At 45.1% G+C, this 13123-nt stretch overlaps 1 protein-coding gene across 3 annotated transcripts in view; it reads left to right on the forward strand.

Annotated features, from left to right (window-relative positions):
- Positions 1–13123, forward strand: part of RHOQ (ras homolog family member Q) — a 24963-nt gene continuing 11840 nt past the window's right edge. The window contains exons 1-2 of one of the 3 annotated variants that reach the window (XM_065834268.2): positions 1–230; positions 366–424. In XM_065834268.2, coding sequence (XP_065690340.1) covers positions 89–230; positions 366–424 — 201 coding nt within the window. In that variant the 5' untranslated portion in view covers positions 1–88. The remainder of the gene's footprint in view (positions 231–365; positions 425–13123) is intronic. The other 2 variants (XM_065834266.2, XM_065834265.2) reach the window with 2 other exon arrangements.

Below are 13123 nucleotides of genomic sequence, written 5' to 3' on the forward strand. Positions count from 1 at the left end.
CGCCCGCTGAGCGGCGGCGGCAGCGGCGATGCCGGGGGGCCCGGCGCGGCGGGGCGCGCCTGCGGGGCCATGAGGGCGGGCTCCGGCCATGGCCCATGGCAGCGCGGCGGTCATGCTGAAGTGCGTGGTGGTGGGGGACGGCGCCGTGGGCAAGACGTGCCTGCTGATGAGCTACGCCAACGACGCCTTCCCCGAGGAGTACGTGCCCACCGTCTTCGACCACTACGCAGGTGAGCGGGCGGGGGGGCGCCGGCGGCAGCAGCCGTCCTCTCTCCCTCCATCCCCGGCCTTACCCTGCCGGCAGGCGGGGGGGTCTCGGCCGGCGTTTGCCCCCCTTCACCCGCTGTGTTTCTTCCCCCTCGCAGTCAGCGTTACCGTCGGGGGCAAGCAGTACCTGCTGGGGCTGTACGACACCGCCGGCCAGGTGAGTGCCGAGCGCTACCCGCGGTCCCCCGGCGCCAGCCCCTTCCCCGTCCCCGCCGCGCTCCCGGCGCTGAAGTTATTTGCAGGGCTGCGGTCCGGGCTGGGTGATTCACAGGCGGGTTGGATGGGGGAGGGGGGGCGGCGATTGATAGAAAAACAGCTTTAGAAGAAAAACATCGATCCAGCCCTTATTCCCGAGGGCGGTGAGGGCTTTATTTTTAGTGGTGCGTGGCCGGGCTCTGGGGGAGCGTGGCCCGGGGCTGGGGGAGCGGTGTGCCCGACCCAGGCTGTGCCAGCCCCCGCAGCGCTCCGGGCCGGGCATCACCCCGGGTCGGACCCTCAGGAACGGGGACCCTCCCGCCGGCTTTCGGGTGGGGCGAAATGTGCTTCTTGTAGCACGGAGGGAACTTGCTGCCTCAAACGCCTCAGGTCGGATAGAGACCCAGACTGCCGCAGCTTGCTTGATTTATGCTTAGCAGCTCTTAAATACCTAGAGAGAGTCGTTCAACTTAAAGGTGGAAAACAATAAAATGTAATTCTCAGCTACTGCCTTTGCAGCTACCTGGGTTTCTTCTGCTATCCCAGACAACTCAAGTGATTCATTTGGTTAAGATGACTACAGCCTGTTGTGAAAGATGTTATGTCAGCATGTATCTTAAGTAACTTTAATTATGGATAAAACGCTTGATGTTTCAGAGGGGTCACTGGTGTAGCAGTTTCTAAAGGGCTCCATTATTCAAGTCACTCCTTGGTTGGCTCAACTTGCACGGCACCAACCACGGGGCTAAGCATGGTCTCCTGGGTTCAAGTACTCCCAGCTCTCTGGAGGTGCCTTATCCGAAACAAAATAGTTCGTGAAGGGTCTGACCTTGGGAGGTGCAGAGCATATACAGAAATGCTGCGTGGGTTTTTGTAAGGTTGTGTATTCCTTGTATTAAAACTTCTTCTTGCAATGTGAGCATGTGTTTTGGTCTCACATGACCTCAGACATGCTTCCTTGTTGTAAAGAGCAACTAGTAAAATAATCTCACTGGGTTCACATAGACCGAAGCTGTAATTTTTAACCGTGTTATTCCTATACTGAATTGAACAACTGCTGCCTAAATTAGTGTACCTTTTTATATCTGCATACAGCCTTAAGTAAGGGAGCCAGCATTTAACTGATCTTTTATGTCTTTGTTAAACTGAAATCAGTAATAAAATTAATTCCAGGAGAATTGTAGGAAACAACCCTATTTCCAGAAACCTGATATCTGAAGGTTGGGACTCTTCCCAAAAAGACTGACTTCATGATTGTCATCTCACTGACGTAAACACAAACTAGTCAAATTTAAAACAAGCTAAGTGCATTTCTTATTACCGTCATAGTCCTCTTTTTTTTTTAGTAGTAAATGGTTCAAAACACGACTTGTTTTAAATATTGCTGAAGTATGCTACAAAATGAGGATCTAGTGCTCAGGCAAATAAAGCATTTAGATAAGATGCAACTATTTTTTTTTTAATAATAAGCATTGGAAAACGCAAAAGCAACCCTAGCACTACTGTACATATGCATAGCTTATTTGTGGATGCTGTTTCAAACTGCTTGTGCTAGCTGGTCGCTATAAATGGGAGCGTGTGTTGTTAACTCTGTGTAACTGTAACTAAGGTGGTTTTGTGGTATCCCACTCTGCCTGAATGTGCTGTGTACGAAACCAAGTGACCTTTGGCCTTCTCAAAAGCTAGTAGGGTAAACTGGGCAGTTTGCAGCAAACAGCAAGCAAAGGTATTCGTGTTATACTAAGAAAATCTTTTCAGTGTGAAATTGTATATCCAAATGTGTAAAAACTTGAGGTAAGCTTCCCCCCACCAGATTCTGAGAAGCTGAAATCATAAGTTTGAATTATAGAGCAGTTTCTGATGTACCCAGGACCAGATCTAGCTGGCCTAGTTCAGCCTCAGCTCATGTAGGCTGTTTTAGTGAGGCTACCTTTACAAATAGAGCTGGTCTTAGCAAAACTCCCCTTTTAGTCAGACCTGTGGCGCTGATAAAATCTTTACCATTACCCCCATCCCACTTCAGTGTATTGGGGGAACTGGCAGACCTCTGGGGGTGCCGACGGGAGCCCCATCCCAACATCCAGCACAACTGAGGAGATGCTCATGGGGTGTCTGTGTGAAGATGCCAATCCAGCAATTTAATTCTTTCAGCTACTTCATCAGAAGGCATGCTGACAAGTCTGCCTTCCCAGAGCTATGTGGTAACAGAAAGCTTATTTTAAAGCTTAAATACATATAGTAAAGAGCAGAAAAGAGATGAGTTGATGGTGTCTTCTCTGCATCTGTACATGCCTGCTGCTTGCACAGACTTTTGTATGGCTCAGATTCTTTGCTGCTCAAAGTCGGGATTTCTGTACCAGCATACATCAGTGCTTTTGTTTCTAATTCTATCACTCTCAAGTAGCTATACTGTAAAATACTGGCCTGACAGTATCGTTTTATCTAAACTTGGCAGTGTGTGATCGCTGTGGTATCTCAGCAGTTCACAATCCTCAGCGTGTTTATACTCCCAGCTCTGGATGGGGTGCATAGGTGCAATCTACAGATCTGATTTTGGGGCAAGAGGAGTGAGGGGGTCAGTGTAGGTTCAGATAGTGACCTACTCCAAATCCATGCATGAAGCCTGTAGCAGTGCAACCTTTTGATTTCTAGCTGGTGCACAGCAGGCTCATCTCCCTGAAATACCAGCCTGTGCATCTCTAACTTGCGTGGTTATGTATTTAGCAACTTGTGACAGACTTCACTTTGGCAGAGGAGTTGCAAGCTTTGGAGTTCATGTCATCCAGTACTCATTTCTAGCTCACTTCTTCACAACACACACAGGATCAGATGTGGCAATTATACTGATGACATAATGCCTCATATCTTTGCGAGTTTTAAGAGGGTTGAGAATAAATCTATTAAAATCCCATTTTTTTCCAGGTTGTATATAGCAGGGAAAAATGACACTAGCAGTTCACAAACTTCGGTCTGTAGGCAGACAGACCTTCCTTCCCCCCTTTCTGTGTATGTGAATTCAGGCAGGCTTTTCTCTGGCTGAAAATACCGAGGCCCTGGTTCAGCAGAAAATAGCCAGTACAGCTGCTGGGCAGTGGAGCTCTTGGAGCCCATTTGGGTTTGCAGCTGTGGAGGCAGGCTCCCATGCCAGAGAGGTGGGGGGACTTCGGTGCAGGTGGTGGCCGAGAGGACATTCCTCTGGCAATTCCTCCCAGAGGCGGAGCCCGCAGCTTCTTCTCGCCTGGCTGCTGTACATAGCCATGCTCTGAGACTGGGTGGCTTGTCAGTGGGTTGTGGTTTCCCCAGGAAGGTCAGAACTGCAGAACCTGGAACTACATCACCTAGAGCTGGGAGCGTTAATGCACTGAAGTTTAAAGGTGACGTGCTCATGATGCTGATGCTTGGATACCTTTGGCTTTGCAGTAGTGTCTCTTGCTCTCAGAGAATAACTGCGTCAATACTGCTCTTTGTGGAGCAGGGATACGTGGCAAAATCAGCCTGGGAAAGGGAGCTGTGGCTTCATCAGGGGTTTGTCAACTTCACCATGTGCTTTTCAACTAGTGACAAGTGATTATCATAAGTAATACTGCCACTTTGCTTGATATTAAAACTTTTGGAGAGATGTCTGTAAACACTAATGAAGAGGTGTGCTGCGTGTCCCCTTGCCATATCCTAAGTGATCGGGGTAAGTGGGAGGACAGACAGGAGTTACCTCTTGGGGATTTCACTCCATACTGAAGGCTGCTGCTTAAAATGGCAGTCGGTATCCATCCTCCTTTCAGTCTCTTTTGCTAAGGTGTTTTCATTCATGGTGTGGTCCCTGCCCTCCAGTATGTCCTGACCACATACAGGTGCTCTGCTCATGTGTCTTTGCTGTGAAGGACTGTCAGGACCTGGAGGGAGGATGGGGAGGATGCAGGAGCAGAGCCTGTGCTGCTGCTGCTGCCCTGGGAAGAGAGATGCTGAGGCACAGTGTGGCTGGCTGGTGCAGGTTTGGCACCAAGCCACTATCTGGGCAGCGCAGATCAGAGTACAGAAGGAGCAGAGTGAATCTTGCAATGGTGCAGTGCCTAATAATAACATTTATATCCCTCAGCGTTGCTTGCTGCTGTGATACTAGCGTGGCCTGGTTGGACAGAGCTGAGGCAAACTGCGTTCCTCTGCTTTCCATTTTTATTTCTCTGCCTTAAAGGCCCTAATACGTGTAGGACAAGCTGTAGGTCTGATAACAGTAAAGCTCTCAGTGTCTGCTAAACTGTCACAAAAACAGTAGCTGCAAACCACGCTAAGCACAAGAGCAGAACAAGTCACTTTTTGGTTTCTCTCAACTCAGATACTGATAGCTACTCTGGTTGTAGCCACAGCCATCTTAATTCAGATACACTGATTTTTCGTGTTGTAACAGAGGCTCTGATATCAAAAGCAATTTTATATTAAAATTGGTTGGGCTGCCCGAGGGCATAAAGCTAAGTCAGGTATTAGTGAGACCAGTGTCTGCGTTAAGGCCAGGTGTAAAAACAAATGGTTATAACTGTGAATGTGCCTGTGGGAAAGAGGGTTGGAGGTGAAGCTGTTAAAATGGATGGTCACCAAACTTGTGGTGGTTGCTATAAATAAAACAAGAAATAGCAGTAATCTTTGTACTCCTTGCTGGCCGTTTGTCTCAGCTTTGGTTGGTAGCCCTGCTCTAGCAGGTACCACTTCTGTCTCCTGCTGAAAGAAGAGTCAGCTGCTGGTCATTTTGGCTGGTCTGTTGTGAAATAGAAGTGTCCCTCCTTGGACCACATTACTCCTTCTGAGGTGCACCTAGTGCGCAGCCATCACGCCAAATGCAAGCCTGGAACAAGCGAGGATGGTCTCGCACAATGCAAAGCCTGCCTCACTTTACTGTACAGCTGTAAACACCCAAACCTATAGCATATTTTGGCAGATCTAAAAATGACATGTTAGCAATTAACATCTTGTCCCCATTCTGTTGTCCCCTGTGCCTCCCTCCTCCCACATGCATTCTCCCTTGCCGTGGTCCCAGCCGTGTTGGTAGCTGCGGGCTCGCTCCCGGCCGGCCTGCTGGCCTGGGGATGGCTCAGCTCGAGCTGATCCTTGCCAAAGGATGCTGCCAGCCACAAAGATTCAAAAACTCTGCAGCCACAACTGGATATTTGCAGATAAAAAGTGCCTAGATTCCCTCTCTGGCATTGAAGTTTTTCAAGGCAAAAGAAGGTGGTGAAGTGCCTCGGCTTACCACCTCCATGTCAAGAGTTCTCTTTGAGAGGTGTTTAAGTAAAGACAGGTTTTCCCTTTAAAAGGAAAGGGACTCTTGCCTTCAGATTGGCTTTTAAAAATGGCCTTCTGACAATAATAATCCCAGTGCGAAGCTTACATTCAGACACCTCATTGTGAGCTGGGACTCACACTTTGAAAGTGTTGTGTCTCTCCTAGAAAGATGAGTATTGTTATCACCAGATGGGAAGTCTCAGGCTCTCTTAGTTCCCAAAAGCATTCACTAAATATATGTGGCAAACTCAAGACAATTATGTTTTGGTTTTACTGTCAAAAGCCCCACTGCACTTCTGAATAGTGGCACTGAGTTATGTTAAAATCAAATGTAAGGTTTGTGTTTGAAAAATGTCGATCCAGAATGTCTTCACCAAATTAATGGTACATTAATGGCAAAGCAAACTATGTTTGAGAGGTTCTCTGAAACTTCAATTTATGATATGTTAAAAGCACATTTTTATGGAGACTACTGACCTAGAGACACTCTTGCTAAATGTTGATTATGTGGTCAAGTAAAAATCCCTTTTTCCTGGGTTAAGAGTCAGTAGCTACCCTTTAGTTTGTGACAGAGTTCTCTCTGGATTTTACTAATTTATAATTTCTTCAAGGTACAGTGACATCTTTTGATGCTATACAACCATCACCAGCTAAAAAGGCAACACTGAACATAAGTGGCAATTATTGCTCCTTCAGCATAATTTTATCACGTATCCTCTTACTTCTTGACTTCATTTTAAGTTGGAGTTTGCACCTGCACTCGGTTGAGTAACACATAATCTACAGCTGTACTGCAGGAGGCGAGAGTGATGGAATGGGACAACTGGGTAAGGTGGCATGAGCTGGCAGAGTTTTTCTGATAGAGAACATATGAGACCCTGGCAATCTTTGGCAGGTCCATAGTCAGACTTCTTGATTGAAATGAGTTTCATTTGCAAAGACCTCTTTATATTTTGGTAAATATCACAAGTATCAAACTTGCATGTTTTTCCTGATTCAGCCTCCAGACTACATCTTATAACAAACTGAATATAATGTAGAGTACTGCGTCCATAGTGCAGACCTGCAATGCAAAAGGACGTACAGCATGTGCGAGGGTCTGAACCAAAGCTGTGTTAGTGGCACCACGTTGCTGACTTCAGTAGCTTTGTTCCAGTTCCTTTATTGAGAACATATGGTCAAAGTGGACATAAAACCTACTTCATGAATACTGAAGTTTTGTCAGTCCCAGGCATTCGAAATGATGAAACAGCTATTCCTATCCACTATACCTAAATACCAATACCTAAAAAACCTAGGAAATGAAAATGGTTTGTGACTTTGCCCTTTGCTGGATGTGGGTTTTCTTGAAGCTTTTGGGCTTCATGTATTTGAGTTTTCTCTGTATCTGTGGGGTACTAGAAATTTATCTTTCATTTGAAGGTGAAAAGGATGTGATTTTTCTTTATATAATCATGAGACTCCAGGAACCTGGGCTTTAAGAAATAATATAAAGCACATCGATTCCAAATCCTGCAGTTTTATTGTGAATTATAAAAAACAACATTACTAAAATGGATGCTTTGGGACAGAGCTTCAGGACGTTTTTTAGGAACTTCCAAATAATCAGTTACATCTCTAAGAAAACTGCCCCTTCTCTAATTAGAATAAATGCCAAATGAGGGTAGAGAGGAGTGGAACCGTATCTTTTTACTGCTCTGTTCTGTGGCTTTATGAGCAGTCTGTTGGTTTGGATTGGTGACTGGATCATCTGTGTTAACAAAAATGTGTCTGAATGCTGCATGACACTTTCAGCAGTTCTGAGGAGGTTGTGTCATTTGACTTGTCAGTGGCTAATGTCCTCAGTTGGTTTTAGTCCTGCTCCATGCTGCATCCACGTCATGGCACATTTGCAATAATTTTTTGCCATGGATGGCACCCGCTGGTGTGTGTATTAAAATGCAGGTGGCAGCGTTACTCTCTGGAGCAAAGGAACATCTATCAGCATCCTAGGTGAGCTTATTGCTTCGGATGAATAAAACACAGACTGAAAGTGCCTTAAGCAGCTTGCACTCTAATTTAGATGTAGCTGTGAATGCTGAAAGATCATCCGTAGGACTGCTCGTTCCTTGTTGGTCTGGTTTCCATTTGGGATGCAGGGGCGGAGTCAGTAAGGGCTGGATGCCAGGCGTGACCTGGGCTGCATCTTTAGTTATGACCAACAGATAGCCCAGGCACGGGCAGTGAGATTGCTGGCATATTCCTCAATTAGGAAAAAACAAACAAACAAAACATAGGCAGTTTTTCAACTTCCTTAACATCTGCTGCAGTGAAATTGTTGAGTGTTTTACCACATTCTTCAATGGGAACTGATAAATTGGGACTTGACATAAAACAAGGTGCAGAAGACTCTTAGGAACTCCTTTAATTCCAGAAACTCTTTCACTGTGATGTGTTTATTCCATGTGCACATGGTGATACTGGTACTCTGGTACTTTTTGTCTTCTGAGAAGATGCATGATGGGAATTAATTTTGAAGACTCAGTGTGAAGGCTTAGTCTTCTGTCTTACAAAGCTGTTACTTGACACTGGACTGAAGAATGTGCTTCTGGTGTTTATTTGTAAAAAGTGAAAGGGGATGGGATACCTAACTGAAAAGTCTTTCTCGCTGGAGCAGGATTTATATAGTTAGTACATGAAAAGACGTAGAATCATTTTGGTTGGAAGAGATACTCAAGATCATTGAGTCCAACCGTTAACACTCACTAAACCATGTCCTTAAGAACCTCATCTATGCATCTTTTACACAGCTCCAGGAATGGTGATTCAAACACTTCCCTGGGCAGCCTGTTCTAATGCCTGATATGATGTGGATAACCACATTAAACCATCTGCATTCCATAGTCTGTTTTCCGTGTGAGAACAGATTTACCGATGGTCATATTCTTCTGTAAAAAACAGAGTGAAAGAACCCATCTTTCCAAAGAGCAGGTTCAGTAGAGGATCCGACCGGATCCCTTGCGCCAAGGGTGAATTCTACTTTTTTCCTTTGATTGCCCATATCTGAAAGCATGGAAAATCCTGATTGTTCATGGCTGCGGTTAACAAAACTGAGGTGAGTTGCTTTCCCGCAGAAAGTGGAAATCCTGTATGGGAAGAGCACTGTTTGTAAGGTTACTGACAGTGAGAAGGGAACTGGCACTGAAACGCCCCACATCCTTGTGATTTCTCATGGGAAAAGGGATGGAAGCGCTTTGCCCACGGCAGGTGCTCTGCCACTTCTTAGGAGCTCCATAGTGAATAAGCAACTGATATAAGGCGTTTAAGAGAAACTGTGCTTGCCAATACTGTTTGCAGTCAGATGAATCCATGTTCTTTTGTTACAGATGCTAACATAATGACTACTAGAAAAAAATTCGAGGACTTCTACTTTTAGAAAACCACAAAGAAGCCAGCAAGTTGAAGCTCCTGTGGTGACAGAGGGAGCGCTCTGTTGAGACTGTCGAGGCAAATAGTTTAGCATCACCACATGGCAAAATGTAGGATTTGAACAGTATTTAATCCCACATTAAGACTGCGATCCATTCTGATCACTTAAAGGCAATTGTATGTATAATTAAAGGAATATTCTGTCCTCTTTTCTCTAATGCTCTAAAATCCATCTTACTAGGCTCAGTCTTCCAGGTAGTTATTGCTCTCTATACAGAAAAGCTTTTCTGACATGTAAGCAGCTGCATAGTCCTCAAGTATGCCAGAAGGAAAGTTTTGTCAAAAAAAAAAAAAAAAGTAATTCACAAACCCTAGGCTTTTTCAATGTATAATTCATACTGCCTTTGAACAGTCCTCCTCACAGGAACTGAGAGATGGATTTAGATCAGCTTACTTCATTTTTGGAATACAATGGGAGAGCACTTACCCTGCATTCTTGCAGCCATTTCTATAAATTAAAAATAGATGCTGGGCCCAAATCGACAACTTTTTGCACTCCCTGGGAAACCTGTGCGAAGAAGCTGCACTGGGACAATTCTGCTTTCTTTAGCAATGCAAGCTGCATCCCCAGAAGCCTGCGAAGAGACAGAGGGCCTGTAAGGCACTTTTCCCCTGCAGCCAGGGAATAGTCACCACATCTCATTTTGCCTGTTCAGAACCTGATGGCTACAGATGTAGGTGACTGAAAAATCAAATGTAGCCATCAGCGCAACAAGGCTTGGATTGCAGAATCGGACAAGCAGTCGTTTTGTGGCAATGCTGCATCAGGGCAAATTGCCGCTTGCCAAATGCTCCTGCGTTAGTGGTGCCCGGTGAGTGGCAGTGCCAGGAAGCAACTGTCCTGGGGATGCTCCCCTCCTCCTTCCTCAAACCAACAGAGATTTTTTAGCCAGAGAAGCAATTTGTGCCTGTGTCGAGGGTTAGGATTGCGGGGTGACAATCAAACCCTGGTAGATGTATTGTTAACCTCCTCTCCCCCCATCTTCCCCCTTTTGCCCCTCCCTCTCCCCCCTTCCCACTCAGGACAGGCGATCGGGAGGGAAAGAAGGACAGAGAGAAGAGAGTTGGAAAAGTTAAAGATGTTTTACTAATGCTACTAATAAGAATAGAGAAAATAATACAAAATATACAAAACCAATCTTGTAAGTCTCAGCAACTGCAGAGTCAGCACCCGAAGTCCTGGATTAGACTCTGTAGCCAACCAGAGCTGGATTCAGTCTCTCACTAGGCCTCAGTTCGCAGGGACGACCAGCAAGGTCCTCTCCTAATGTCAGCCATGAGGAAAAAAGGGAAAGAGAGCAAAGGGACGAGATCCTCGTGATCTCCCACTTTTATATGAAGTATTCACGTGAATGGAATGTTATACACCATTGGTCAGTCTCTCCGTCATCAGTTTCTCGTTGCCCCTCTCGCGAGATGTCCATCCGTGCTTATCAATAAGTTTGCATTCCATTGCTAGGTTTAACCAAAACATGTGTTGGGTTCTCCAGGAAAATGCAGCTAACATGAAGGCTTTAGCTGACAGGCAAATTCACTAAAAGAGAAACTTGTTTTTAACAAAACCAGGACAGCCTGGCATGGGGCAGTACAGACCACTTCCCTCTCTTTCTTCCCCCACCCAAGGCTCTCACAGGATCAGAAACCACAGGGTGATGCCGCGGGGTGAAGTCCGTTTCCTGGTCTGTAGGCGGTTGTTCTCGGAGGCTTTGCCTGGTGCTTATGGCAGAGCTGCACGTCAGCCTTGAATTCCAAATAATCTGGGGGAGATGGCAGGATGTGCCCACTGGGGTAACTATGGGCTGCCACTCCGTCCCCGGGGCACATGTTAGATACAACAGTTTTTACGGCTCACTTGTTATGTGTTCTGAAATATTACAGGGGGCCTTCTGAAATGGAAATTCATTTTCAGGGAGGAAAGCCATAGAAAAAGCAGTCTTGAATGACAGCTTTGAAATGCACTTTGAAAATTAAAGCATGGAAATTCATATCGAGAGAGGACTTTTGACTGTCATTACCAAGCCCTACTATGAAATGGGTTAAAATTTGAACTTCTGGTTGGGACTTGGCTCTGCGGACACCAGCACGTTACGTATGTGTGGCTCAGTGAGACCTTCTGAGGAGCAGCAGTGATTACCCTTCACTGTATGAAGGTTGGATTCCTCTGGCAACTCTGCCTGATGTCTATTTTTGGCTTCCTCTCTAAAAACAGATGGCTGGGAGTGAGAACCTCCTCTTACGGCTGCTGTTGTAAGCTATGAAAGCAACACATGGTTGCTAACACAGAGATCACAAACCTAGAGTTGTTAAGCTCCAGTTCTTCTTCCAGTTGTACAAGGTTTATGTTGTTCCCTCCCATCTGCTTTATGCTTTCTCAGAATATAAAAGAAATAGGCACATCCTTTTGTTTATAAGAGTATGTCGGTATAACTGGAGATGTATCATTAAAATTGCGTTCCTAAGCTGCGAAACACATAAAATCATTAACTACTTCGGTTCCATCAGAGGACAAAACACTGGGCCTGGATTAAAACATACGCATGACACACGTTGCTCAGGGGCCCTGCCACAATGTTAATGACATACCTGAATTTGATTTCTTTTATTTGCTTAAAGACACAAGCCGTCATATTTGCAAGGAAAAAAACCCCAAACCAAAACCCAAACAGATGTAGATTAACATCTTCGATACTTGTAACAGCAGATCTGAGATGTGTGAATTTCCTCAAAAGTCTTGGTCAAGGTGTGGGAAGGTATTGACTGCAAAGGTCACCCCTCTAATTGCCTTTCATCTCTCCAAACTGTATAGAGAGACCCCCATGCCACTCTAGAGGAGAAACAGGCCTGTGGTCTCACATTTCTGAGAGAGGGTAAGGGTCTCTGTCCCCATCACTTTAACTTGAGCAGGGAAGAGCGTGATACCATAAAATGGGAGCTGCAGGGCCTCTAGTACTATGTGATCTCAAATGTGCCTGCACCTCTTCACTTTTCTAAGAAATACAAGGAAATAGTGCTTTTTGTGGGTCAAGAAGGTTGTCCAGAAAGTATTAGACTTCTCTTTGCCTTAGTTTATTTTTTAAAAAAAACATCCCACTGCACATAAGCTATGTACATCAAAGGCTTTTGGAGTGCTTTGCAAAGACTAATGCATTATTAAGCTAGCAAACCTCTGTGGATGGGAAGATGCAAGTGGAGAGAGCATAATAATTTGCTCAGGGCTACATACTGTGTCAGTGGCAGAGGTAGGAATACAGTTTGTGTGGTTTTAGCTATGTCTCTCAGCAGATACCCATGGACTGGGGAAAAAAATATTAGTTCAAAATCAATTGTACAACTTGAAATACAGCATTGCATTCTACTTTCAGTCTGAGCAAACCCTTGAAATGAATCTCATTCTATAGAATTGCAGTACCATTCTCCAGTCTGCATATAAAAAGTTCCTCAAGACATCTGATTTTAGCAGGTAAATGTCAGGAAAAGAAATAGCCAAATTTTGGACATGCTAAAACAAATTCACCTGAACACCCAAAAGACAGTGAAAATCAGTGATTCAGTGTTCAAGTACAAGGCAGCAGGAAAACTCAGAAGGGCAGATTATTAGGTGCTGTAACATGGAAAAAGAGACCTAGAGGAGCGATTCTAAGGAGCTGAGATAAAGGCAATGCTAGACTTAACTGCCGAATATCAAAACTAGGGTGAAAGGAAAATTTAGAAGTATGAATTTCCATTCTCCCCTCTTAAAACCAAACCAAAACAAAAACTAGTCGTTCCCAGTTTGTAGTTGAGAAGCCAAGTCGTTAGTTCCTCCATCTCATCTCCTTTCCCATGTCTGTTCTCTATTGGCAGCTGCCCTGGGTTGCCACAAATGATGGAGGGTCCTGCTGCAATGTAGTATCTTTTATAGGGATCATTAATTAAAACAATG

The sequence above is a fragment of the Patagioenas fasciata genome, chromosome 3 (genome assembly GCF_037038585.1).
Source record: "Patagioenas fasciata isolate bPatFas1 chromosome 3, bPatFas1.hap1, whole genome shotgun sequence".
NCBI classification, from domain to species: domain Eukaryota; kingdom Metazoa; phylum Chordata; class Aves; order Columbiformes; family Columbidae; genus Patagioenas; species Patagioenas fasciata.